The sequence below is a fragment of the Xiphophorus couchianus genome, chromosome 24, assembly GCF_001444195.1.
Source record: "Xiphophorus couchianus chromosome 24, X_couchianus-1.0, whole genome shotgun sequence".
NCBI lineage: Eukaryota > Metazoa > Chordata > Actinopteri > Cyprinodontiformes > Poeciliidae > Xiphophorus > Xiphophorus couchianus.
In genome coordinates this window covers 20,337,140-20,362,048 of record NC_040251.1, presented here as the reverse complement: position 1 = coordinate 20,362,048, position 24,909 = coordinate 20,337,140, and the positions used below count along the sequence as shown (strand labels likewise).

General features: G+C 46.5%; 3 protein-coding genes, 1 long non-coding RNA gene and 1 pseudogene across 6 annotated transcripts; 3 read left to right on the top strand and 2 right to left on the bottom strand.

Annotated features, from left to right (window-relative positions):
* Positions 1-1,610: 1,610 nt before the first annotated feature.
* LOC114140620 (tyrosyl-DNA phosphodiesterase 2-like) lies at positions 1,611-4,280 on the bottom strand. 2 transcript variants are annotated; one of them, XM_028010729.1, is made up of 6 exons: positions 4,008-4,280; positions 3,382-3,477; positions 3,218-3,312; positions 3,021-3,139; positions 2,776-2,946; positions 1,611-2,310 (listed from the first exon to the last, which is right to left on the bottom strand). In XM_028010729.1, the coding sequence occupies exons 1-6, from the start codon at positions 4,037-4,039 to the stop codon at positions 2,023-2,025; spliced, it is 801 nt and encodes a 266-aa protein (XP_027866530.1). In that variant the 5' UTR covers positions 4,040-4,280; the 3' UTR covers positions 1,611-2,022. The 2 variants fall into 2 exon arrangements, with proteins under 2 accessions (XP_027866530.1, XP_027866531.1); XM_028010730.1 differs by having other exon boundaries at positions 3,069-3,139.
* Positions 4,281-4,569: 289 nt separating this feature from the next.
* nhej1 (nonhomologous end-joining factor 1) lies at positions 4,570-14,121 on the top strand. The gene is made up of 8 exons (XM_028010703.1): positions 4,570-4,788; positions 6,433-6,629; positions 6,786-6,995; positions 7,065-7,203; positions 7,423-7,481; positions 13,328-13,493; positions 13,678-13,751; positions 13,948-14,121. Exons 2-8 carry the CDS (start codon positions 6,441-6,443, stop codon positions 14,026-14,028), a joined length of 918 nt encoding a protein of 305 aa, XP_027866504.1. The 5' UTR covers positions 4,570-4,788; positions 6,433-6,440; the 3' UTR covers positions 14,029-14,121.
* Positions 7,107-13,321, bottom strand: LOC114140678 (uncharacterized). Of its 2 annotated transcripts, XR_003594630.1 has the most exons (5): positions 12,042-13,321; positions 11,810-11,924; positions 11,403-11,495; positions 11,156-11,291; positions 7,107-7,243 (listed from the first exon to the last, which is right to left on the bottom strand). It is a non-coding gene; the product is annotated as an uncharacterized LOC114140678 (long non-coding RNA). The 2 variants fall into 2 exon arrangements; XR_003594629.1 differs by having other exon boundaries at positions 11,810-13,321.
* A 740-nt stretch (positions 14,122-14,861) lies between the features above and the next one.
* On the top strand, positions 14,862-19,117 carry LOC114140642 (indian hedgehog protein-like). The gene is made up of 4 exons (XM_028010763.1): positions 14,862-15,192; positions 16,451-16,712; positions 17,815-17,865; positions 19,033-19,117. Exons 1-3 carry the CDS (start codon positions 14,890-14,892, stop codon positions 17,844-17,846), a joined length of 597 nt encoding a protein of 198 aa, XP_027866564.1. The 5' UTR covers positions 14,862-14,889; the 3' UTR covers positions 17,847-17,865; positions 19,033-19,117.
* On the top strand, positions 18,886-19,760 carry LOC114140621 (indian hedgehog B protein pseudogene; annotated as a pseudogene).
* Positions 19,761-24,909: the final 5,149 nt, after the last annotated feature.

Sequence of the window (24,909 nt, the reverse complement as noted above, 5' to 3'; positions counted from 1 at the left end):
GGGGCAGGTTATAGTAGAACAATGGGGGCAGGTTATAGTAGAACAATAGGGGCAGGTTATAGTAGAACAATGGGGGCAGGTTATAGTAGAACAATGGGGGCAGGTTATAGTAGAACAATAGGGGCAGGTTATAGTAGAACAATGGGGGCAGGTTATAGTAGAACAATAGGGGCAGGTTATAGTAGAACAATAGGGGCAGGTTATAGTAGAACAATAGGGGCAGGTTACAGTAAAACAATAGGGGCAGGTTATAGTAGAACAATAGGGGCCTGCCATGCATTGCTATGGGCAGGCCCCTATAAAACGTGGTGCAGACATAATTATTGGCAGAGAAATAAACTTGAATCTTTTTCTTTGTTATCCTGTGTAGCTAATGTGGGTTAATTTCCAGGATGTTAGCAGCTAACAGCATGCTATGCTGACGTTCCTGGATTTTATTTCTTTACAAAACATTCAGTTTTGTAAAGAAACTTTAGTTCAGTTTCGATTATTTCTCAAAGAAAAAATGTGGAATCTTTAGTCAATATTCTAATTATTGCAACAAAATATTATATCCTTAAATGTCGCTATGCAAAATGCTCCCTCTCAATCTTTGCTCTCAAAAATGAACTTTCCTTTCTTAAAAGATGTCTGAGAAAGATGTGTAAGCCTTCTTGCTTGTCACAGCGCCAGTGTAGCCTTGGTTGGTTGTTGCCACCTAGTGCCATATAAAATAAACTCTCACAATGTGACTGACTGGTGGCCCAACAGCTGAAAATCAAAACACAGTTAGCATCGTGACCTAGCGCTCAGCCACTAACACCAACTGGAGCAGCTCCCACTCAGAGGGTCATTTCTGTCCAGCCCAACCACAAGAAAACTTTATAAATCACATTAGTAATTGCTAAATGATCTTACAGTATTTCGTTAATGTTGAATTAGGAAAATATAACCCTAAGTAAAAAATACAGCGAAGAGCTGCAGCTGGTGGGGAAGCCGAGAGAGCGCCTGAAGGACCCGTTGCATGCAGTCACTCATCACACCACTAGGTGGCTCCAAACACATGGATACAAACATCTCATTGCAAACACATACACACTATTATTATTATTATTATTATGGGCAAAATTCACTTACACATTCATACACACCGTTCTCTGTTACAGATGCAGAATTTAAATGTAATTAAATTGTTTGACTGAATGGAGGAGTTTCAGTTAGTAGCCCCCTCTTATTAATGACATTTATTTGATAATTATTGTTATGGGTTTGTTTCACTAATGTTAGTACTTTGTTCTAGCCTCTCTATCCAATTGGATTTGTTTACAGCAGGAGTTGTGATGTGTTGTTTTGTAGTGTTTGTTGTTGATGTGCAGTTTGAGGTTATCATCGTTATTCTTATATATTCTATAAAATCAATTTTAAAAGCTGGGCTAACGTTTGCCTCACTAATAAAACCCTGTTGTATTTATTTACCCGGTGTTTCGTCTTCTGCCTCTGCTGGCTAGTAACCAGGAAGTAGACAAACCATCTCCTAGGATACGAAGCGCTGGCTTTGATCTCTTAAAGGAGCAGTGCACATTTTAAAAGCTCCACGTTTCTGTCCACGTTGTTCTCCTGGTACAGCTCGGTAATAAGAACATCATTTAATAGACTGGGTTTTTTTAGCAATTTGGTTAAAACACAAAACGTGTCGATAATATAGATCCATTACACATAGAATTCAAGTATTTATATTGGTCAATTCTGAAAATGTTGGTTTACAGCATTTGTTTATGTGTTGCTTATTGAACTAACAAAAATGTCTTGTTAATACATGGATTTATGTTCTGGCCATGACATTACCTACTGCTTTTACCACAATTCTTTCTTCCACTCAACTTAAATTACAAAACTCTGGATGACCAGAACCGACAGGGAAAAGAGGCTCCAGTTATCAAACCTTTTCTGGTTTCATTCAGCGTTTCATTCTGATGTCACAGAAACTCTGAGCTTCTGTAAAATGATCTGTTTTAAAAATGAAAATGAACAAATGAAAGCGTTTTATGTGTGCGTCACAGAGAAGGTGGCGTAGATCCCCCAGTGGTCGCTGGTGAACATGCCACACCGGAGCTTCTCCAGGCCGATCAGCGCCATGCTGCGGGGCTCCAGCAGGGGGACGCCGTCCACACCCGCCTGCCGGAGGTACACCCGGTCGAACCGGAACCGGCACTTGAACGGTATTTCTTTGTTGGTGTTTGCCCGGGTGTCCCAGGTGTAACGGCACTTCTCCGGTTCTCCCAGCTCCTCCCACAGGTCCACGATGTTCCCGGGAAGCCCCACGGCGGCTACCTGCAGGGAACGCAGGGGAGGAGGCTGAGAACACCTGGAAACCAAGCCTGGGCTTCATCCTGGGAATTATAACCCTAACCCTGGCCCCTCCAGGCTGCTCTGGCCCCTCCAGGCTGCTCTGTTATTAACTATTATTAGACTAATAGTCATGTGTTCATTGTTGACAACACTGAAACACAACTAGTCTTAAAAACCCTGAAAAACATCAACATAAATCACAAAATGTTTTAATGGTTGTTTTAAAGTTCCCTGGTTCCTCGACTGGGTTTTAACTGAAATCCTAAAATGTACATAAATCTGAATTGTTAGTCGTTTTTCAGACTAGTTGTGTTTCAGTATCGTCAACAACGATCATATAACTACCCAGGAATATTTCTAAATTTCCTGTCGACTTTTGACCTTTTTAAGAGAAAACCAGAACGGGTCGCGCTGGCGCCCCCTAGAAGGAGAGGTGAGGAATCGGACCTCGTGGTCCCTCAGGTTGGTGTCCCCTCCAAACAGAACCGTCTGGTCATCCGGAGCCCGGCTCATCATCTTCATCAGCTGCCTCAGCTGCCTCATCCTCTCTGCAGAGTTGGCCTTGCAGCTCTCAAAGTGGGACGTCATCAGACTCAGCTTCTGGCCTCCGAACTCCACCTGGCCCAACAGAGCAGATTTTCACAATAAAAGCCTGGCCATGAGGACTTGGCTGTTTGTGGATGTGCAGGAACCTGAGCAATCAGCAGGTTTCTCATCATGCGAGACTTTGGGAAGTTTACAATGTGGTGATCCAGCAGCCTGAGGCGGGACTTCTTCAGCAGCATCATGGTGAAGTAACCGTCCTGTCCACCTGGGAGGAGACGGCGCCGTGAGACACACACCGTCACACACACCGTGACACACACCACCCCCAGAACCAGCCAGTCACCTTCTATGAAGGCGTATTCGTCTCCCAGACGTCGGTGCATGAAGCGCATGTAGGGCTGCACCATTTCCTGCAGAAGCACCACGTCAGCCGAGTATCTGAGGAGAGAAAGGCCTGTTAGGAACATGTGCAGTGACCCTTGACCCTGAAAATGAGCCTGGTCTCACTCTGTGAGGTAGGAGCAGAGGCTCCTGGCTCTCTCTGGCTGCTCGTCTCCATCCAGACCGTCGATGTTCCAGCTGATCAGCGACAGCTGCTCCTCTCTGCACAGAGGGTTAGCACACCATGCTAGTGCTGACATGCACACGCCACAGCTTACGCAACCTTTAGTTTGTCTTTGGCATTAATAAAGTATCTTTGTATTGAAAGAGTCATTTTCTTCTATTGAAGAGAATAAAACGTGACGGACTGGAGAGCATTTCATCTGATTAGTTGATCGATTCAGATCTAGAATATTTGAAGAAAGCTTGAAGACTCGATCTGTGGATCTCTTCCTCAGCTGATCATTATCATTTATCCTGGATAAACATCACTCCCTCAGCTTTCGGAGTCCAGGAAGCCTTGGCCCGTTGCCATGGTGACCAGCCTAGCAGGACCATTTCGATCCCAGAGATGATGAAAAATGTTACTTCCTGGTCTGAGTTACCGTCTCTGTCATCAGACCCGACTGAACTATCTGACTTTCTCTAAACTCACATGAACTCTGCAGCTGCAGCCTAAAAAAGAGTAAAAGTCAGAAAACCTGCGAGGAAATGAAAGATGTTCCAGAACTTTACAGCAACAACAGAACTACCTGCAGCCTGGGCTCTTCTTCTCTCCCTCCATGTGTTGTGGTGTTGGGAATAAGCAGCAGACGCAGTTTAGCTTCAGTTCTCTCTTTACTCTCCCCTTCTGTCCTTTTCATGCAATAACAGAACATAACACCATGTCAGCCCTGAAGGTCCAAACGAGTCCAGAACCACCCAGAGAACCGCGCCGAGTTTCTGTTTCCCTGGAATAAATCACATGACCTGGCAGCTGCCAGGGCTTTATGGAGCCACGTTTAGAGAGCTTGGGAACTGACGTCACTGCGTGTGACGTTTACGTCTGGCGCAGTGACGTCAGTTCCAAAGCTCTATTCCAGATAATCAGCTTCTTATTCTCGTCTGTCTTCCCTGCCAGTCTGTTATTAATGATTTTGTCTCTGAAGGAAAAGAGCCCGTTGTTGTTGTTGTTGGCCCCACCGTTATAGAAAAACATACCTTTATGCCTACAACATATTTTAATTAAATTATTCGTTTAAATTATTTGGAGCAATGCATCATTTACACCAGCTGGTGGCGATAAAGCCAAGGCGTTATAAACCGGAACCTTTGCAGTCCGAATCCATGTTTCTTATCGGTGTAGGAAATTTGTTAACAACAACCGGTTGCGGTTCTTTTAGAAACTTCAGTCATTTATTAAAGGAATACTCTGGTTTTTACGCGTTTATTAATGTATATTAATGTGTTATTACTTGTTTTAGCACAATAAGTCTTAGATATGTGTAATAACATTTAAAAACAAGGAAAAGCTCCGCTCTACATTCATCAAAGGTAGGTTCATTTGGAGGATTTAAAGTTAAAAAAGCTCATGTTCTTCTAAATATGCATTTGGAAAGTGATGCCGAATTAGAGATAAGTATTAATTCATTTAATTCAATTTGATATAAAAGCTGCTGGTGTTTTGGCTGAGCAGATAAAACGCTTAAAGTGGAAAAGTCATGGATTTTTAAACGAAGCATGGTGGGTGATTTTTCCTCGAGTCCTTCAGGTGTCTCTCCTTGTGCATCAAGGCGTCATAAACTCACAGAACTGGCGTGTTTATTTTTCCGCTCTAAATGAGTCAGTCTCGATTGTAACGGGAAACTTTTCACTTCTGTTCCCGAAAACTGGCGCAATTTGTAGGGTGGCCTGGCCGACTGCATTTAAGGGTTTCATACAAGGGCGTAGGTTTGGTCTAAGTTTTGGTGGGACCTTACAGCCCTCCCCGACCATTTTTGACCAGTGGGGGGTCAAAAATGGTCCTCCTCCCCCCAACCATAACCATAACTTGGATACAGTTATACTCAGCAGATCAGTTCAAGAACATTTTACTTTTTCCTGTTCAAAATTCAGCAAGCATTACAAGTCAGATCAAAAGAAATATCCTCTGGATCTACTGATTATACAACAAACACAATTGCAGATAAGAACAAAAAATGACTTCTTGCACTTCAGGAAAAAAATCCAACACCTGGAGCCCTGAAGCTGCAGCCACCTCTCCATCGTTCTGCTCTGCTGTCTGAGCATCCTATGTGAAAAAGTATTACATAATTAACAGACCTATTCTACCTCACATTCAGTGCTGACCTTACTAAACACCGGACTTTACAACAAATGCGTTGTGTGATAGATATCTAACTTATGGGTCCCCTCACTGTACTTACAGCCGAGGTAGCGAAATAACTTCTAATGTCTGTCGTCCTTTTCTTTTTTGGTGGCGACATGGAGACTCATAATAAAAGTCAAACTCAGAAGGAGACGCGTTCACTGTCAGCACCGTGGACCAAGCTTCCGGTCCGCGTGTGGCCAGGTGGCCGCCGCCTGTTGCAGCCAATCAAAGAACGTAGACCCACGTTCTGTGAGCCAATGGCGGGTCGTCATAGTTCATAACAGCGAATTTTAAAATGAATGCTACCACTGCGTAGTATATTGAAATATTAACTAATCAATGTAGATTTTCGTTTATTTATTTTGTTTGTGTTAAAAAATACATATGTTTTTTTTTTTATTAATATGGCAAAAATTGGTCGGGACTATTTTATATCCCTTGAATATTGGTCGTGACATGTCACGGCCGTCCATACCCAAACCTACGCCCATGGTTTCATAAGTTAGAATTCATAAAGGAGTCTGAAAATGATACACACCCCAACTGTCTCCATAACAAATGTTGCTGGACGATAAATTATCCCAAGAATTAATGCGATATAAACTATGATATCTTATTTTCAAGGTTTTGTTCTCTCCAAGACAATGAACGTTAATTTTATAAAAACACACAGGATCAAAACCATGAAAGACATAGAATACAAAGTCTGTAAACAAAATAGGCAATCAAATAATATTATTCATCAAAATGGAAATTATTGACCTCATTTTAATTTGTTTTGTGATGAATTTGTTATGACTAATGTTGGTCGTCTAATCCCTGTTAAGGTTCGGCGATGAATCCCAGAGCGGACCCAGCTGACGACTTCCTCCTCCAGGAGCCCTGGCTTCCTGCCTGCATCGACGGCTGCCAGCTGCTGGCCAAGAGCTGGTTCAGCGATGCAGAGTACTGCGTCCTGCTGACCGACATGCAGGGCGTGTGGGAGGAGCGGATGGATACAGCGGCCATCGAGCGCCGGGCGCAGGTACAGTGACCTTACATAGTTACGGTGACCTTACGGTGTAGGTACAGTGACCTTACATAGTTACGGTGACCTTACGGTGTAGGTACAGTGACCTTACGGTGTAGGTACAGTGACCTGGCAGCACATGATGATAATGGACCAGCTTCTGCCCTGCAGGAGCTGAACCGGCGTCTGCGCGCCGCCGTCCAGGCCTTCTTCTCCCATCTGCGTGAGGCGGCTGAGCCCTGGCTGTCGGGGGGAGGCGGCGGCGAGGCCCAGATGTGTGTGTGGCGGCGTGACGGGGTCGTGACCTTGAAGCTGAAGAGCGAGCTGGCTGGCCTGCCGTTCCACTGGGAGTTCCGCTGCAGCCCCGCTCCCGTCGCTCTGGTGAGCCGCAGCACATCTGGACACACTGCAGCTGCAGCTGCAGCGCCTGAACTGCTCTGTGCTTCTCAGGTGTGCGCTCAGCTGGTGCGCCCCCTGCTGGCCATGAGCCGCCTGCTGCACAGGCAGCTGGAGGAGCAGGGAGAGCTGCTGGCCAGGAAGGACCAGGAGATCCAGGACTACCGGGAGAACGGAGCCACGCTCAGCAGAGGTAGCAGGACAGAGACCCAGACAGGAAGTGACCAACACACCTAGACAGACAGGCAGGAAGTGACCAGATAAATATATTAATTATTTGTAAAGCCAGCAGCTGATCAAAATAAGCAAGTTACTATTTTTGTTCTTATTGTGTATGAAATGGATTGAATTGGATCTTTAACGATCTGAGCTGTGATGAATGAATTTGATGTTTGTGTGATTTTAATGGCAGAGCGCCTGCAGACGGACGTTTTCAACAAACAGCTCTACACAGAGGACTTCATTCAGAAGGTAAGAGCTCAGCGACACAGACTGCTGCTGCTGCATTAGCCTCCTGACAGTGAAAGCTCAGCTGCTGCCAGCCAATCAGAGCGGCTCTCTGGAGCCAGGTGTGTTTGTTGCGTCCAGGTGTGGAATGTCTCGTCTCCCTGCTGATCCGACGCTTCACACTGCTCTGTTAAAATCGTCATGACAACCACTCTGTTTTCTCCTTCCGAACTGATTCAATAATTATAAAGAATCTGTGGAGATTTGATCGATTATTGATCCAAAAAACAAAAGAAAATCTGGGAATTTTCTTGTAACACTTTTCATTTCATTTTCTGTATGCAGGAAGATTATGTTAGCCCGTTCTAGCTACAAGACATTCGGTATTCGGGCCGATCTGATCCGGTCCGATCTGGACCGGTTCGGTCCAGATCGGACCGGATCAGTCCAGATCCTGGACCAGATCCGGACCGGATCAGACCGGTCTGTCAGACCGGACAGAACCTGACCGGTCTGATCAGGTTCTGTCCAAACCGAAGTAAAAGTTTCTGGGAGAAATATCACTGAAACGGGTCAACTGGAAGATCAGACATTGGCTGGAGTGTGTGTGTGTGTGTGTGCTGTATTTATCAGGTTGGAGTATCAGCCATTTGCTGACTGTGTTTGTGTTGCCGTCCGTCTCCATGGCAACCACCTCTGACCTGAAACACCAATAAAGCTTCATGAACTAATTTTTCTCCTCATTGATCGTTTATTAGTGAATTGATAGGATCTCTAGCGCCACCTTGTTTCAGCTCTGGAGCTTTTGCAGGATTAAAATAAATCACATTCATTACTTTATTAAACTTTGAATAAATGTCATTTATTTATATATTTATTTATATCATTTGTTTTGATTTGCAAAGAAAATATCTACTAGCAAATAATAAGTTATTGGTTTATTATTATTTAGAGGTGCATACATGTAGTTTAGTGTGTTTGTGTTGTGATTGTTCCAGTCTGAGCCGAATCCCGTCTGATTCTCAGCAGCGTTTTTAACCTCCAGCTTCTTTCAGCCGCTCCGTTTTTCCCTCTCAGCTGAAGCTTTTTGACGTTTTGGGTTATTTGTGCGCGGCCTCATCAGCGACTGTTTGTTCCCCTTGTGGCTTTCGTTTCCCACAGCGAGGGGAGCGCAGGGCAGGCGCACGGCCCAAAGACTGCCTGATGACAGGAGCTGCTGCTTTTATTTTCTGCTGCGTTTCCCCACCGGCCGCCACACAAACACCCCGCCCAGCGCAGGTCAACATTTACACGGGTGGAAATAGTCTGGCTGACACACACACACACACACACACACTTCTTTACACACACTGCAGCTAAAGCTGGAGGATAGAGACACAGGGCTGATGCTTTCAGGATCAAACCAGCTTCTACAGTGTGTGTGTGTGTGTGTGTGTGTTGGGACGTCCTTATGTTTGTCCGGACCGGAACAGTCCAGCTCTGGTTGAGAGGTTATCTGGAAATATCTCAGTTACAGACTTTGAATAGGCCTCAAAGTGCTGAGCCGTGATTCCTGACCACAACTTTACTCTGAAAGACAGGAAGTGAAACAATCACTGACTTCCTGGAGGATAGAAGTTTACGCTAGCTAATGCTAGCTTACGCTCTGCACATGGCATCTTGCTAAAACTTTAATGCTAACAGGACTGACATCACAGTGGCGTCCATGGAGGTCAGGAAGCTCAGCGGCGCTAAAACGCTATGAGCCTATTAAAACGCTGCTAGCTTCATTCATAAAATATGAACATGCATCACTACGCACAGTGGAAACAGCACACGCTAACAGCTACGGTCGACTTCACTGCTGGGAACACTTCTGCTAATGCGCTGATAGCAAAGCTAGTTTTTAGCTTAATATTTTAGCTAACTTAGCTTCCTTAAATGTATTTACCGTGTTTTCCGGACTATAGAGCGCACGTCACTCTAAGCCACATGGTCAAAGTTTGTTTTAAAACCTGGAAAGGTATAAAAGCCGCACCGGGCTACCGGCAGCACGGTTCAACGTAAAACTAGTAACGGCTTATAGTTAAAAAAATACAGTATACAGACAAACACTGATTTACTGGACCTGTGTTTAAGATTGGTTATCGACTGTTAAAAATCCAAAAAGTTAGATGTTTACATTAATGCTTTTATTTTGAAGTAGGTGGCAGTTCTGTTTCCTCTGATGTTTTCTTTGAACACCAGAAATCAACAAGTGAGGGTCATAGAAGAATGAAACATTAATCAGGGGAGTTTCACAAATACACGCAAAAATTCACACATATTCATAAATGCAATGCTTAGCATTAGCTTCTGATAAATATTGTGTTGTTGTAGCGTGTTATCAGAACTAATGTTTATGTGTATAGGGTTAGTGTAGCTAGCTTCTAGTTAGCGTTGCCGCCACTGGTCTTCCTGATCTCCACTCTTGGGGTTTCAGCCAATCAGCTCCTGGTTAGCTGCTGTGCTAACAGCAGCTAACAGCCTAGCCAGTTCATGTTTTCTCCTATTAGCTTTAGTTTTGCGCTGCTAGCCGAGGTTTGGCTGGTTGGCCTGCAGCATCCAATAGCAATTACTATTAATAGCAATTAATAGCATCCAATTAGCAGCTTTTGCTGCTAATTCTGGACTTTATGAAGTTCTGATTCAACCAGTGAGGATCTAGTTGGGGATCTGGTGACCCAGGGGGGATCTAGTTGGGGATCCGGTGACCCAGCGACATCGGCGCCCGGCCGTGTTGACGCGTGCCGCTCGCTTGCAGCTCTGAACCGTCACCGCTTGGGAACGTCGCCCACTTCCTGTTTCTTGGGCCGGCGGCTTTGTGTTTCCATGGCAACCTGCTCGGCAGTATAACAGCATCTGACAATTTGTGGCGGCTCCTGACCAAAACACCTCACTTGAGGTTTACATGAATCACGTAATTGGGCAGAAATACTGCGGCTCCTAAATGTGGCGTCCTGATGCAGATCTGCTGCTTTCTGCCTTCAGACGGACATTTTTCTACTGAACTGTCCTAAAAGTAATAAATAAAGCCTGAAGCATAACAACCTTATTTACAGTGTAGAAATATGCAGTTAGTGCAGCAGCAGGTTTAAATCCTGCAAGCGGCTCAATTCTCATGTTCATGTCGCGTTTGTAGGGAAAGTTTGAGATAAATAAATGAAGCTGAAGCATTTTGTCTTGTGACGTTTTAAAAACATTTGGAAAGAATTTTGATAAAATAAATGTATAAAGTTAATGAGAAAAGATGATATGGGGCTCCATTGGTGTCAGGTGTGCTTATTTTTAGGATGAAGATAAATCTGTTTATTGTCCAACTTCAGGACAGAAAAGTCTGGATGAGTCAGTTCATCAGATTGAGACGGTAAAGTTCATCTGTTGTTTTTCTCAACATTATGTTAGGACCATTTTTAAAAGGACTTCTTAAACTCATAAATGTTTGACTTGTTTATGGATAAAGTGCCCATTTACAACCCTATAACAAACAAGAAACAGTTTGGACAATATTTTCATTTTTCAACAACCTAATTGACATTGTCAGACTATGTTTCGTTTCCTCTGTAGATTCCAGACGTTTCTCTGCTCTGAAAACCAAAATGCGTCACAAAGTGCAGCATCGCTGTTGGGTTCAGGCTGCAGTGAACCGAACACAGCCGTGCAGGTGAAACGGTTTCTACCTGATCGGTTTCCTCCTGTAAGGACTGCAGATGGAAACTGTCGGCTGTGTGAGGAATTTATGGCTGAGCTGGGAAGGACACTGGTTTCATCTGAACTGGGAGTGACATACTGGTGTGAAAAGCATCGGCTGGAAGGCTGGAAGGATAAATTTAGGCAGTGAGTCATGAAGCCGTTAACCTGCCTCTGCTAACAATCCAGGACAGCAACCAGTTTGATTTATCCAGAGCTTAATCCTCATCAATCTACCTGTCAGTGGAACTGGGTCGGGACTGGGAGGCTGGAGGGTTACTGGGACAGCTGGGAGCTGGGCAACAAGGTGCTGAAATCCAGGATTAGAGTCTGCAAACACGAGAGCGAACGTTGAGACAGAGGTTCTGTTCCAGCTCCAGAGGCACAAACACAGCGTTGCTTCACAGTGACACAACAAACACGGCGGTGGCAGCATCATGCTGTGGAGCCCGGCATGGAATGAAACGTCCAGGTAGTTCTTGAAGTTCCATCAAACCGTTCAGACTGACTATACAACCAGGATCAATCAGTCGGTAACCAGGTGGTGACCAGTCGGTGACCAGGTGGTAACCAGTCGGTGACCAGCCGGTAACCAGGTGGTAACCAGTCGGTAACCAGTCAGTAAACCGGTGCGGTTTACTCACTCGGTCGGTTGCTGAGGGTTCTGGACTCTTTGTGTTTCTCTGGCTGATCTGCTGGTTGTTGGTCAGAACAGGAAGCTGAGGTCACAGTGATGATGAAGAGCGAGGCAGAGTAAACCTGAGGTGAGGAAGAGGAGGGAGACTAACCTTAACCCACTGAGCCAACAGCAGCCAGAACCAGAACTGCTTACCGGCTAATAGAGGAACCAGAGGCGGCTGGTCCAAAACTACAAACCAAGTTGACTGGGGGCGGGGCTTGTGCAGGGGGCGGGGCCACCAGGTGAGCTGCTCCTCACTGCGTTCTCTCCAGAAACACAGCCAGGTACGGAAGGCCATTCCTGCCAGCAGCAGAAGCATCGTCTGGTACCGCAGCAGAAATGCCTGCAGGTTATCGTTTCTGCTTTCAGACGTTGCCGTAGCAACAGCTGACCAAGGACTCCTTCCTGGTCATTTGGGTTCGGGTCAGCTGGCTCACGGAGGAGGGTTCAGCAATCAATGGCAACGAAATGAGGCAACGCGGGAGAGACCGACCAACGGTCGGAGCGCTGCCCCCGCTGGCGGCTCGGAGTCACTGCAGGTGACCCTGTTGGTGAACCAGGAAGTGAAACTGCGTGCCGTTTGTTCAGTTCAGTTGATTCTGTTGTAAAGAAACAGGAATGAACTCTGGAACCTCAGCAGATCAGACAGAACCAGAGGAGACAGACTTCCACATGAATCCAGGGCTTTAAATAGGCCAGAAGCTCATATATCCTGCCAGTGGCACTAATGGGCTTCCGTACGGGTCAGGAGGGCTCCATGGAGATTTCAGCACCACAGACCGGGCCGCCGGTTCAGGTGAAGTGAGCCGGTGTGCAGCCAGACCCCCGGGGGGCATTAGGGCAGAATAAGGGGGGCTTTCTGCTGCTTTCTGCCACATTGGCTCCTCTGTCCGACGCGCCGCAGCCACATTTATTTTTACGATATTTAAACCAACAAATAACAAAAATAAATCAATGAGCAACCTGGAGTCTGACCGCAGAGAGAGAGCCCCCTGCCCCCGTACCCCACCCGAACCCCCCACTGCCCCGTCTGCCCCGGAGGAGGAGGGGCGTCAATATTTACCCAGCTAATTCTGACAGTTTGTCTCCTTAGCAGAGAAAATAGCGGCGGCTAAACGCAGGAGCTCAGCCGCATCACTTCCTGCTGCTGCTCGCATCCTGACCTGTGACGAGAGGCTGATGACATCACTTCCTGTGTCACACCTCAGAGATGCTGCAGGATTTTTGGGTGGATCCCAGGAAAGAACCGAACTGCAGATTTATAAAGACATAAATATTGGGATTAGAAATGTAAACGTATTCAACGTGAAATTAATCTGAGTTATAAAATAATGAAAGAACAAAGTTTTAAAAAGATTCATCATTAAAAAATGTTCCGCCTGCTGCCAGAGCAGCTCCAGTTTATGGTGATTCATTTTCTTTTGACTCGATTAAACCCTGAAGGTTCTGGATCCTCGCTGATCCGGACTCTGTTTCTCTCCAGAACCTTCCTCTGCTGCGGTCGGATCCGTCCGACGCTCCGGGATTCAACGCCGACCTGCAGCGGCTCTACGCCGCCGTCGCCGCACCGCACAAACGCAGACGACCGCAGGAGACCCACGGCGACCCAGACCGGACAGAACCACCAGAACCACCAGCACAGACTACAGGTGAGTCAGAACCAGAACCACCAGCAGACGTCAGGCCACGTTGACGGAAACTCAGTTTGCTGGAGATCATCTCAGATTCTAACAATCAGATTAAATTGAGTCTAAATGTGTGAAATCTGCATTGAACCAGTAAATCCAGGACAGCGTCTCTAATTAATCACTTCCTGTTTTCTCTGCCTGCCAGTGATTGGACCCGGCGGAGGCGACCCAGAGAACCAGAACCCCAGCGGCCAGGTTGGACCCGACGGTGCGGCGCAGGTCAGGGAACGTCCTGAACTGAGAACAGGAAGAAACACAGCAGACATTTTCCTTCCATCTGACTGAAGCTGAAACAGTGAAACCTGCCAGCAGCAGCAAGCCACACTTTTCAGATAAAATCCATAAACTGGTTTTATTCTGAAGAAAATGTTGTAAAAAGTTTGAAAGTTTCTGAAAGCAGCTTTCTGTTGTCCAGGCTGCGGCCGTCGGAGCGACTCGCCCTGCGGAGCGACAGTCCTCCAGACCAAAGAAGAAGAAAGTGGGCCTGTTCCGATGACAGACAGGAAGTGACTCGGTTGCAGCGTCTGATTGGCTCAGAGTTTTAAGCTTTTAAAGTTTTATCTTTGTGTCAATAAAGTTTACATCATCAGCTCCTCTTCCTCCTCCTCTTCCTCACTGACGCAGGGTATTCTGGGAAATGAAGGCTTCGTTAAGTTTCCTGAGGAAAGTTTTGGCGCCCAGCATCAGATCGTGGCTCTCTGCCCAGGGCGCCTGCTGAAGTATAGAAAACATTCCTAGATCAACATCTGGAAGTCTGATCTATGTTTCATTTCTAGACTTTAGGATACAAACAGAAACATCAAGAATCGTCTTGGATTAGAATTATTTACCTGCCGGGTCACCTGGCTCGGTGCGGAGGGAGGGGGAGGGGCCGGCGGGCGGGCGGAGGGCCGGTCAGCAGGTCCCGCAGGGCGCGGTCATCCTCCTCCTCCTCCTCCTCCTCATCTGGGCCGCAGCGCAGCGGCAGCTCTCCATTCCCAGCGAGCCGCAGCAGCTGCGGCACCAGGAGACCCGAAGACCCGCTGCGCTACGGGACTCTCTACCTGCTGCGGGACTCTCTACCTGCCGGCCGGACAGGCGGCGGCGCGCCGCGCGGCTCCGCGGCCGCAGCTTCCAGCCCGCCCTCACCTGTTGCTGCGTCTGGCTGTGCCGCGGCGCGTTGGAAACCTTTACGCACCGAGCGGCTCTCCGGTCCTCGCTGTTGGTGTCCACAGGTTTCCACTGGTCCTTACTGGTCTCTCCGATCCTTACTGGTCCTCGCTGCTCACCCTCGGGGCGCCATGAGTTCCTCCGCGGTTCCTCCAGCCTGACGGCTCAGCGGGGCGCCGGGCGGAGCCGAAGCCGCCTCTCCGGCGGGATGCGGCTCCCCGCACTGCTGGCCTGCCTGGCGGGTTGCGCGCTGCTGCTGCTGCCGCCGGCCGGCCTGGCCTGCGGGCCGGGGAAGGGCCACGGCCGGCGGCGGGGCCCCCGGAAGCTGGTGCCGCTGGTCCTGAAGCAGTTCAGCCCCAACGTGGCGGAGCAGACGCTGGGCGCCAGCGGCAAGGCGGAGGGGAAGATCAGCCGCGGCTCGGAGCGCTTCAAGGAGCTGAGCCCCAACTACAACCCGGACATCATCTTCAAGGACGAGGAGAACACCGGGGCGGACCGCCTCATGACGCAGGTTCGGCCTAGTCCAAGTCCACAGACATTCGGCAGCTCGTGCGTAACAGAGTGAGTCTGGTGGTGTGGTGTGGTGTGGTGTTCTGCGCAGGCGCAGCAGCAGCTTGTTCAGATGGATCACCTGGTCACGTGCGTTCCCGTCCTCAGCCGCAGCGGACTTTCGGGGTATTTATGACGTCAGCATTGATGTGGGATTTATTGTGCTGCCAACTAAACCCTTAATAACATCAACTTCCGGTGGCCGGATGTCCACAGAGGCTGCAGCTGTAGATCAAAGATTGAACCGATTCGACCTTTGAAACTCTGGGGCGATATCGATATCGATAGATAAAAGATTTATCTGAGTTTCCATCAGCCGGATTGATGAGTGCAGACTGAACCCCCCCCCCCACCGGTCCGCAGACGGCTCCTCCAGGGTGTTCTGGTAAAAACGGCCGGCTCCTGGCCCCGGCCTTCATTGTGGCCCCTGTGAGGCTCCATACTTTAGCTGATCCGTTCCTGTAAAAAATGTTCTGTTGACTTGATTATATTTGTAACGGAAACGAACAACTTTCTGTAAAATTTGTTTCATTTCTGGTCATGTTGGACGAAGCAATTTATTTAAACATTTTATTTGAATAATTGACTCTAGGTGACGCAGCTGCTCTTTTTCTGCGTGTGTTTACCGGAAGTGGCGCCAGAACCGGCTGTTCTCACCCGGTCCGCGGGCCGAACGACGGGCGCTGGGGAGCGCCTCGCGGACACGGCTCGAGTTTATCAGCAGAACCGGATTAATTAGATGCTGCGGGACCGGAAACGCATCACCACGCAAACTTCAAATGCTCTGAGGCTGATGGGCCCAATGGGCCCCGATGGGCCCCACCGCCCATCTGGCTGCGGTTCTATAGATCTATTGATCTGGACAAACTTCTGAACAAATCAGAAAATCCAAGTTCAGCTTCAGGTTGATGAGTGAAAGACGTTTCTGTTCACAGCGTTTCCACGGTAACCAGGTCAGACCAGCAGCTGAATATTATGGGATTGTTTCTGTTTCTGCTTCAACAAAAATCACCTGAAATAAACTAGCATAGTCCAAACCCGCAAGTGCTTTACCTGAGTCCTGCTGTTCATCAGGCAGTTACCAGGGCGACCTACAGTCTCTCCACTCTATGACAAATGAAACAAAATGTCTGAATTTGAGGTTTCCTCGTCTCGACCTTTAACTTTTGACCTCTAACCCGTTAGCGCCTGGCTAACAGCTCCGTCTCTCCGCTCTGCAGCGCTGCAAGGACAAGCTGAACTCTCTGGCCATCTCGGTGATGAACTTCTGGCCCGGGGTCCGGCTGCGGGTCACCGAGGGCTGGGACGAGGACGGCCACCACTCGTCCAGCTCGCTGCACTACGAGGGCCGGGCCGTGGACGTCACCACGTCCGACCGGGACCGCCACAAGTACGCCACGCTGGCGCGGCTGGCGGTGGAGGCCGGCTTCGACTGGGTCCACTACGAGTCCCGGGCGCACGTCCACTGCAGCGTCAAGTCAGGTGGGCCGCCGCCGTGACCCGGCCGCGACCCCGCTGTGACCTTTGTTTTAAGCTCCCTTGGTTCTGCTCTGTTGTCATGGAGGTTTGGAATCGTCTCCATGTTTCACCAAACCAACATGATCAGGTTCCTGTTTATCGTTATTATTATGTTACAGTTTACTGTTTATATTTAGGACACAACAAATCAATAATATCAATCACTACAGATCAATATCAACAGATAAACTGCTGGTCTCACCGCACAGCATTCTGGGAGATGTAGGCAGAGGAAAGGATTAGCTGCTTAGCTTCTAAGCTAAGCTAAACAAGCTAAGCTAGCTGAATAGCATCAGCTAACTCACTCACTCTTTGGTTGCCTAGCAACAACATGCCGAGTAAGTAAGTGGCAGGTTTCTCTGCCAAGTTGCTTAAACGAGTTCAGACATTCAGAACAAATAGCTGCTGATTATTAGCAATAATTAATAATTATTGATATTGATCGGTGTGAAGCTTTTACATCGTGATGCGTTGACCCGCCGTCGGCTGATCCGGTTTCTGAAGGAAGACGTTCTGGGAAACACGAGGGAGCTGAGTGGAGGATGGGCCGGTTCTGTTGGGACGGTTCTTTAGGTTTTCACTGAGAAACTGAGTTTCAGGAACTGATCCAGCAGGAAGTAATCCTCCAGCAGGAAGTAATCCCTCCAGCAGGAAGTAATCCCGGTTCCTCCTCCTCCTCCTCTTCTAGTTAACAGAATTATTTCAGTCCCGTTGCAGTATTTACATACACTCAGGTCCTGACTTTGACTAGGCCACTGTGTGGTCTGTTCTGTTGAGTTGGTTTGGGTGGGTGGCGAGACGCTGGACACTGATCCATAACTAATATTGATTATTGATCCTGTTTCTCTCCAGAAACTGAATTCAAACTGAAACATTTAACAGGCTAAGCTAGTTCTTGGTTTGAGTCTTTACCTCAAACCTTCATCATCATCGTCGTCATCGTTGCTGCATGGTGACAATAGGAGCCTAAAGTCTAACTGTCCCTTCAGGAAACGTAAAGTCAGCCAGTTGTTCCTCTGATGGTAACAAACGTCTCCTTCTCCTCTTCCTCCTGTTTCTCCCCCAGAGCGGGTGGCGAGGGCCCAGCCCCTGACCTGATCACAAGGGAAACTATCAAGTTGGTATCTTTCATTTTCATTCTGTTTTCCCTTTAAAACACAGTCAGTGAGTTACATGACCTGACCACCAGAGGGCGACAAAGCAGCACTGATTTAGATCAGGAGAAGAAACCTGAAGAAGTCTGGATAAATCTGAACCAGGAGGCTCAGATAAAACTGCAGAAACACTCTGCTAACGACAATCATAATAATAATAATAATAATAATAATAATAATCATCATCATCATCATCATCATCATCTGCTCGCTCTCTCTGGCTGCTTAGTTTAGCTTTAGCAAATTTTGCATTTTTTCTGGTTTCTGGTTTCCAGTTGCTGGTCTCTGGGTCTGGTTCTGGACTGGACCACACCAGTCTGGATCAGACCATGTTGTTCTCCGGATTCAGCTGAGCCGATGTCACCTGAAGGCAGCAGTGAGACATTCAGGGCCTTACGAGAACAGTCGCTTCCAGAAGCACAAACACCTCCAAATTGCACCTGTAGGCTCGGCCATGCTGGTTGCTAGGAGACCAGAGGAAGTTTGAAGGCTAAACTAAAGTCCATGACTCTGTCGGCCATGACAGGTTTCCTCTGTGCCAAGTTCAAAACAAGCAGCAGGACGATGCGTTCACTGGCCACTGGTTCATGCAGTGGTGCATCATGGTTGTTGGGTCAGACGGGTCGTCCCTCCCTCATCATGAAGGACTTTGGGTTAGGCTCAAGAGACGACAAAGTTTGAGTTGCTATGGAGACCGTACGAGGGGAGCTCTGGTTCTGAACTGGTTTAATCCGGATCATTGATCCACTTTGCTTTGAACAAACTGATTGAGCTGAACCGTTTCAGCTGGTTAGCATTAGCTGGGTTAGCATTAGCTTCAGATTAATCTTTTTGCTTCTTGCTAAACGATTTCATGTCATTTCTGAAGTTCAGGTGAAAATGAGAAAATCAGCAACAGATAATCAGCCAATATTACCAATATTTCCTGATTTGGGTCATTAACATCATTTCCTGTTATGACGTACAGCGTTTCCTGTTCTGGTTGTAAAATCTCCACTTGGAAGAAATGGAGACATTCATTAATATCTATAGATCAGTTATTGGATCCAGTAGGATGATTTCTATCATATCTGATCAATTATTGATCAGAAGACGTCTTGTCCTCACCGTCCGTCTCTGTCCGTCCTCAGATCACTCCATGGCGGCCAAGGAAGGCGGCTGTTTCCCTGGCAACGCCTCGGTGACGTTGGAGGGCGGCGCCCGGAAGTCCATGAGCGCGCTGCGGCCCGGGGACCGGATCCTGGCCTCGGCGAACGGCGGCCTGGTCTTCAGCGAGGTCATGACCTTCCTGGACCGGGACCCGGACACACCTCGGCTCTTTGTCAGCCTGCGGACCACGGCCGGACCACAGCTCGCCCTCACTGCCGCCCACCTGCTCTTCGTGTCGGGCAGGAACTGCTCCGAGGGCGCGGTGCCGGCGACCGGCCGGCTGCGTGCCGCCTATGCCGGCGCCGTCCGGCCCGGTCAATGCGTCCTGGTGGCGGTCGGTGGGGTGGCGCGTCTGTCCCGCATCGTTGGGGTCAGCGTGACGACAAACCGAGGGGCGTTCGCCCCGCTGACCCAGCAGGGAACCATCATTGTGGACGGCGTGGCGGCGTCCTGCTACGCGGCGGTGGACAGCCACCGGCTAGCCCACCTGGCCTTCGCCCCGCTCCGCCTGCTGCACTGCTGGACTGGGAGCGCTGGGTGCCACGGCAACGGCCTGCACTGGTACTCACGGATCTTACTCTGGCTGGGTCGGGCGGTTCTGGACCCGGGGCGCCTCCATCCGCTGAGCGTCGCTCTGGGCGACATGTGAGAGAAACCGGCATGGGACCGAGGTGGACTTCCTGCTGAAGTGGCAGCAAACAGGAAGTAGTATCAACCAACAGGAAGTACCAGCAACAAACAGGAAGTGCCAACAACAAACAGGATGTACCAGCAGAAAAAAAAAGTACCAGGAACAAACAAGAAGTACTATCAACACACAGGAAGTACCAGCAGCAAACAGGAAGTACCAGGAACAAACAGGAAGTACTATCAACAAAAAGGAAGTACCAGCAGCAAACAGGAAGTAAGAGGAAACATTTCTGGAGCAGCAGACATTAAACGCACCACGAAGAACAAATCCACATGTAACTGTCGTCCTGACCAGATTGTCTCCATAAGTTTGTTACGATAAATCGTCCCAGGAATTATTGCGATAAACGATAATATTGTTGCTTTCAGTTTATTTTTAAGTAATTTATTAATAACGGATAATAACGCATGTTCGCCCTCTAAAGGACTAAAACTGTAATTTTGTAAAGAGTTAACTCGGGAACTAAAAAATATTCTGGACATAGGAATAAAAACCACAAACAACTGAAACCAGAAATAAAATTAATTATTGTTCATCAGAATAGAAATTATGGAGTTCATTTAAATTTCTCAGGCGATTTATTACAACACGCTGTCATGCAATCAGTCAGAGGCTTTTTGAGGTCCATTGTAACACAGACTGCTACAGGAGCGACCAGCCAGGAGAAACCAGGATGAGTTCCAACGTTTCATTTTCTTCTGGGATCAACAAAGTTTTTGAATTAAGAAATGATTCAATAATTCAACACAAGAATTATTTCTTAGTGTTTATTGTGTAAATTAGCTAAACCAGCATTAGCTGGTATAATCTTGGCCACCAGGTGGCAGCAAAATGCTTCAATTGTCCCGTTTTAATCTACATTAACAGACTTTACTTTAACCCACACAGGGTTCGGTACTTCAAACATCACAGATTAACTTCAGATTAAATCCAGATTAACTCCCTGGTTCATTTAAAGTAAGACCTAATTTGACCTGAACAGAATATTTTATTTTATCTTGATAAAATCTAATTGTTTTGCTTAACTGAAGCAGATTTGGAGTCATTAAAAAAAATCTTTAGAGTAAATTAATGAAAAAACAATTTTACTAGAAATAAACCAACAAGCTGATAAAAGATTCATTAAATTCTGTTTTTATAATTTCTAATTTCCATTCATTGTATCAGAGCTTAAATTGGTTTCAAGTAAATAAACAGAATATATTAATTATTAAAGCTGATTTATAAAACATACAATTTAATGAATTCAGAAGGATTTTGATTCATGTTTGTAAATATTTACCTGATATTAGGAAAAACATTTACATTAAAATCCCTTCATGTATTATTATTGTTATTATTGTTAGTGAAAATGCAAAGATTTATTTTTTTGAAATTAAATTGTGGAAATGAGTCGTGTTGTTGTGTTTCTATATCTGTAGAAACAAAACCAGTAAAAATCACCAGATAAACTGATGGTGAAGCAGAAATACCTCGGTGCAATGCTAGCAGGCTCGCTATCGTTAGCATTAGCAAAGCAGCTAAGCTACGTAGCCTCTCCATCAGCTCCTACTTATAGAGTGAAACTCATAACGTCTGCTTATAGATCAGGCCCCCTGCCGACCCGCAGCGGCCCAGAATGCAACAGGTGTCGGCTAATAATAAAGACAGCCTGCGCCTTTAAGAGGCTGATGGCTCAGGCTAATATCTGCTGAACTTTGAGGTGATTAAGGTGGAGAGTTTGGAACCTGCTGCCTGTCTCTCTTCTACACACACACACACACACACACACACCCAGGTCGGATTAAATTACGCCCTGCGCCTTTAAGAAGCAGTCAGGAGGATTAGAGTTACTGTCAGAGTCGCGCACCGCAGCGCTTTTGCCGCAGCGAGCAGCGCCGTTTGTCTGCTGGTTCTCCTGCGTGGGTTGGGTCGGGTCGGGTCCACTCCACGCTGCGACATGGCCGAGCTGGGGAAGGGTGTGACGGCCGGGAAGCTGGCCCTGAACGTCCAGAAGAGGCTGAACCGGGCCCAGGAGAAGGTAGGAGGCGACCCGGGGTCAGGGAGACACTGGATCCCCGGTCCGGTCCGGTTCGGTCAGACTGCAGCTGGGTCTGAGGAGGAACCAGAACCAGAACCAGAACCAGGGTCTATGATGGGAACATTCTGGGTTCATCTAAGATTAAAAGTTCATTTCTGATGAAATGTTCAATATTTTAAATCAAGTTTTATCAGTAAAAACTGAAATGTTTCAGATTGAAAGCTTTTTAATAAAATACATCAAATTATTCCATCCATTCATGTGACCAACACTAATGTGTGAAACACGGTGTTGGGGAGGATGGATGAGGAAATGCCGCAGCAGATTCATGGCATGGAATGGCCTAGTCAAAGCTCAGATGGTGAGATGAACCTGGGATGTTTTCTGATTCTTTCCAGAGTTTCCAGATGAAAACGTTTTGGTTTATCGAGATGTGATGCGAAACGATTCGATGCGATGTGATACGATACGATACGATACGATGGTTCACGTGGAAAACGTTCGGATAGTTACGAAAACACGTAAATTAAGAACTGCAGAGAATTCAAACGATCAGAAATATTAAGTTTGAATCTTTTCTGTTCAAAACACGGAGCTCTTAGCTTGGATTCTCCATGACCTTTGACCTTCAGCCTTGTGAAGGAACCCACCAGTCTGTCCTCCATCCTGAGACTCTACAGGTCAAAGGTCATGGCAGGAAAACAACAGACCAGGAAGAGAACAAAAACAAGATGGCCGCCAGACTGAGGTCAGTGGAGCCTCCTCTGGGAAAACGACCTAGTCAAAGTCAGTGAATACTGAGTTTCTCCTGTTCAGGTTGCGATGGAGATCCAACCAGGTCAGAGGTCAACAGAGCTGAACGCCGCGGCGTCCGATCAGAGAAACCAAGGAAGAAGAGCTGTAGCCGCAGATAACCAATAATCTACCAATTGATCGATTATTCTGATTAACTTCTGCAGATTTTAAACATTTTTATAATATTAGAAATTCATTCAAATAAGAAAATAAACAGATTTCTGATGAATCTGTGGATGGTTATTGATTAGCTAATCGATAACTGGATGGGATCAATAGCAGATATTAGCAGAAGCTAAAGCTAGCAGAGTTCTACTGAGCAGATTTATTGATCAGTTTCTGCTCCAGTTAATAATGGATTATTAGCTGGTTATTTCATATTCTAAATGTTTCCCCTGTGGTTCTGATGGTTCTGATCCGTTAACCCGTCTGATCATCAGCAGGTTGATCGCCGGTACCGATCAGCTCTTCCTCCTCCTCCTCGCCCAGCAGGAATAATCATCTGAATTTTAGTAACTCTTCATTCTCTGTCGTTAAATCTACGTTTTTTAAATGTTGAAACTTTTTATCGTTTGAATAAATAAGAAACGTTTCGTTTCCATTTGTCTTAAATCTCCACGTATTTTAAGAAAAAATGAACTTTGAGTTTTTTCTTAAAAACGATTTTAGCTCTGAAACTTCAGCAGCATAAAGAGGAATCTGGACATTATTTTATAAATAAAACATTCACATCAATATTAATATTAATAAACTGTAATAATATTATTTTGTTTCATTACTAATGAAAATGCTTCTCTGGCTGCTAGCTTATCGTCAATGCTACCAAAGCATAAAGTTTAGTGGAAGGAAAACGTTTCTCTCCGAAAACTCTTGGCTGATTTCTGAAACGTGAAGCTAATGCTAACAGATCTCTGGATTGTGATAATCTAAAATTATTCCAGATTATTTCAGACCTTCTGGATTAAAACATTTCCAAAATTTTAGCGTTTTTTTTTAATCAACATTTTCTCTTTAATTCAGTTCATTCAAATTAGAGACATTAAATATGAACAGGTTCACGTTTAGCAGTTATTATTTATTAATAATTTGGTGTTAAAATAAGATCAATGAGCAAAACTTTATTAATAAATGAAACTCCAGAGGAAACATTTATGGGAGCTAAAAGGCAACAGGCTTCACTTTTCATTCACTTTTAAAAAAACAAAGTTTACAGGATTGTAAATCAAATAAATGCTGGTTAGCGTTAGCATTAGCGATAGCTTCTGGTTCTTGGACTAAAGCTGTTTGTGTTTTGATGACGGCGGGAAGGAAACACTTCAACCTGAACCGTTCCCAGACTGAACTCGGTTCTTAAAGCTGCGGTGTTCCCTGCTGACTGCTGCGCAGCCACATTCAGGCTGCTGACCTTTGAACTCTTTTAGATTCTTCTCCAGATTTCAGGGTTTTCTGTTGTACGTTCGTCCTTCCAGCAGATTTTCCTGTTTCAGCTGATGGTTGTAAACGTTATTAGTTATTGATTGGTAAACGGAGTGGCTGTGAGCAGAGGAGCTGCTCTCACATGGACGCCGTCCTGCAGCTGTCCTCCCCCTCGCCGGGCGGGGCAGCTATATTTACCCCTTAATGCCCCGGCCTGCCTGTAAATATGCCGGGGGTATTTGTGGGGTGAAACCCGACCCGGGGCAGATGCCGGTTTGTTCTCCCGTCTTTGTGGAAACAGGAAATGGAGACTCAGATCTGACCTGAAGAGCAGCAGGCCTCACCTGGGTGGAGGGGTCAAAGGTCGTCCTCCTGTCCCGCCGTCCCCACCGGATTGCGGCGCCAGCTGGTGGAGGCCGTCCGTGTGCAAACACCGAGGCATCTGACGGGATTATCTGCTGAGCCCGTTGCCACGGCGACGGCACAGCAACACGTTGAGGCGTCGGCTTCGCTGCGACCCGACGGGGCGAGAGAGAGAGAGAGAGAGAGAGAACCAGTTAGGATTCACCAGATTAAAAAACAAAATATTTTTACTAAAATCCAAAAACTTTTGATCACAAGAAAAACTTGTTTAAAATAGAAATAAATGGTAGAATAAAAAAGATTAGAAACAAACAAACTGCAGATGTGGAAAATAAAATATCCTGACATAAAAACATTTTATCATTAAATATTGATTAAAAGTTCAGATTTCTGCAGTCAATAAATCGATTGACTTTCTCACCAGTGACAAAGCGCTGCGCTCTGATTGGTCCAGAGCTGCTTCCCGTTTCTCCCTAAAAGAAACAAATAATAGTTTTAACTTATTATTTAATATTTAATCTGTTTAATTCATTTGGTTCCAGAAACACTAAAAAGTCACTTTATCTTTAAAAC

Coding starts and splice junctions, on each gene's coding strand:
- LOC114140620 (XM_028010729.1), bottom strand. CDS start 4,039: ATGGAGGGAGAGAAGAAGAGCCCAGGCTGCAG. Junction 3,478..4,007: donor AAGAAGAGCCCAGGCTGCAG/GTAGTTCTGTTG, acceptor CCCTCTGTGCAG/AGAGGAGCAGCTGTCGCTGA. Junction 3,313..3,381: donor CTCTGCTCCTACCTCACAGA/GTGAGACCAGGC, acceptor TTCTCTCCTCAG/ATACTCGGCTGACGTGGTGC.
- LOC114140642 (XM_028010763.1), top strand. CDS start 14,890: ATGCGGCTCCCCGCACTGCTGGCCTGCCTGGCGGGTTGCGCGCTGCTG. Junction 15,193..16,450: donor CGGACCGCCTCATGACGCAG/GTTCGGCCTAGT, acceptor TCCGCTCTGCAG/CGCTGCAAGGACAAGCTGAA. Junction 16,713..17,814: donor CCACTGCAGCGTCAAGTCAG/GTGGGCCGCCGC, acceptor TTTCTCCCCCAG/AGCGGGTGGCGAGGGCCCAG.
- nhej1 (XM_028010703.1), top strand. CDS start 6,441: ATGAATCCCAGAGCGGACCCAGCTGACGACTTCCTCCTCCAGGAGCCC. Junction 6,996..7,064: donor GCCCCGCTCCCGTCGCTCTG/GTGAGCCGCAGC, acceptor TGTGCTTCTCAG/GTGTGCGCTCAGCTGGTGCG. Junction 13,752..13,947: donor GACCCGACGGTGCGGCGCAG/GTCAGGGAACGT, acceptor TCTGTTGTCCAG/GCTGCGGCCGTCGGAGCGAC.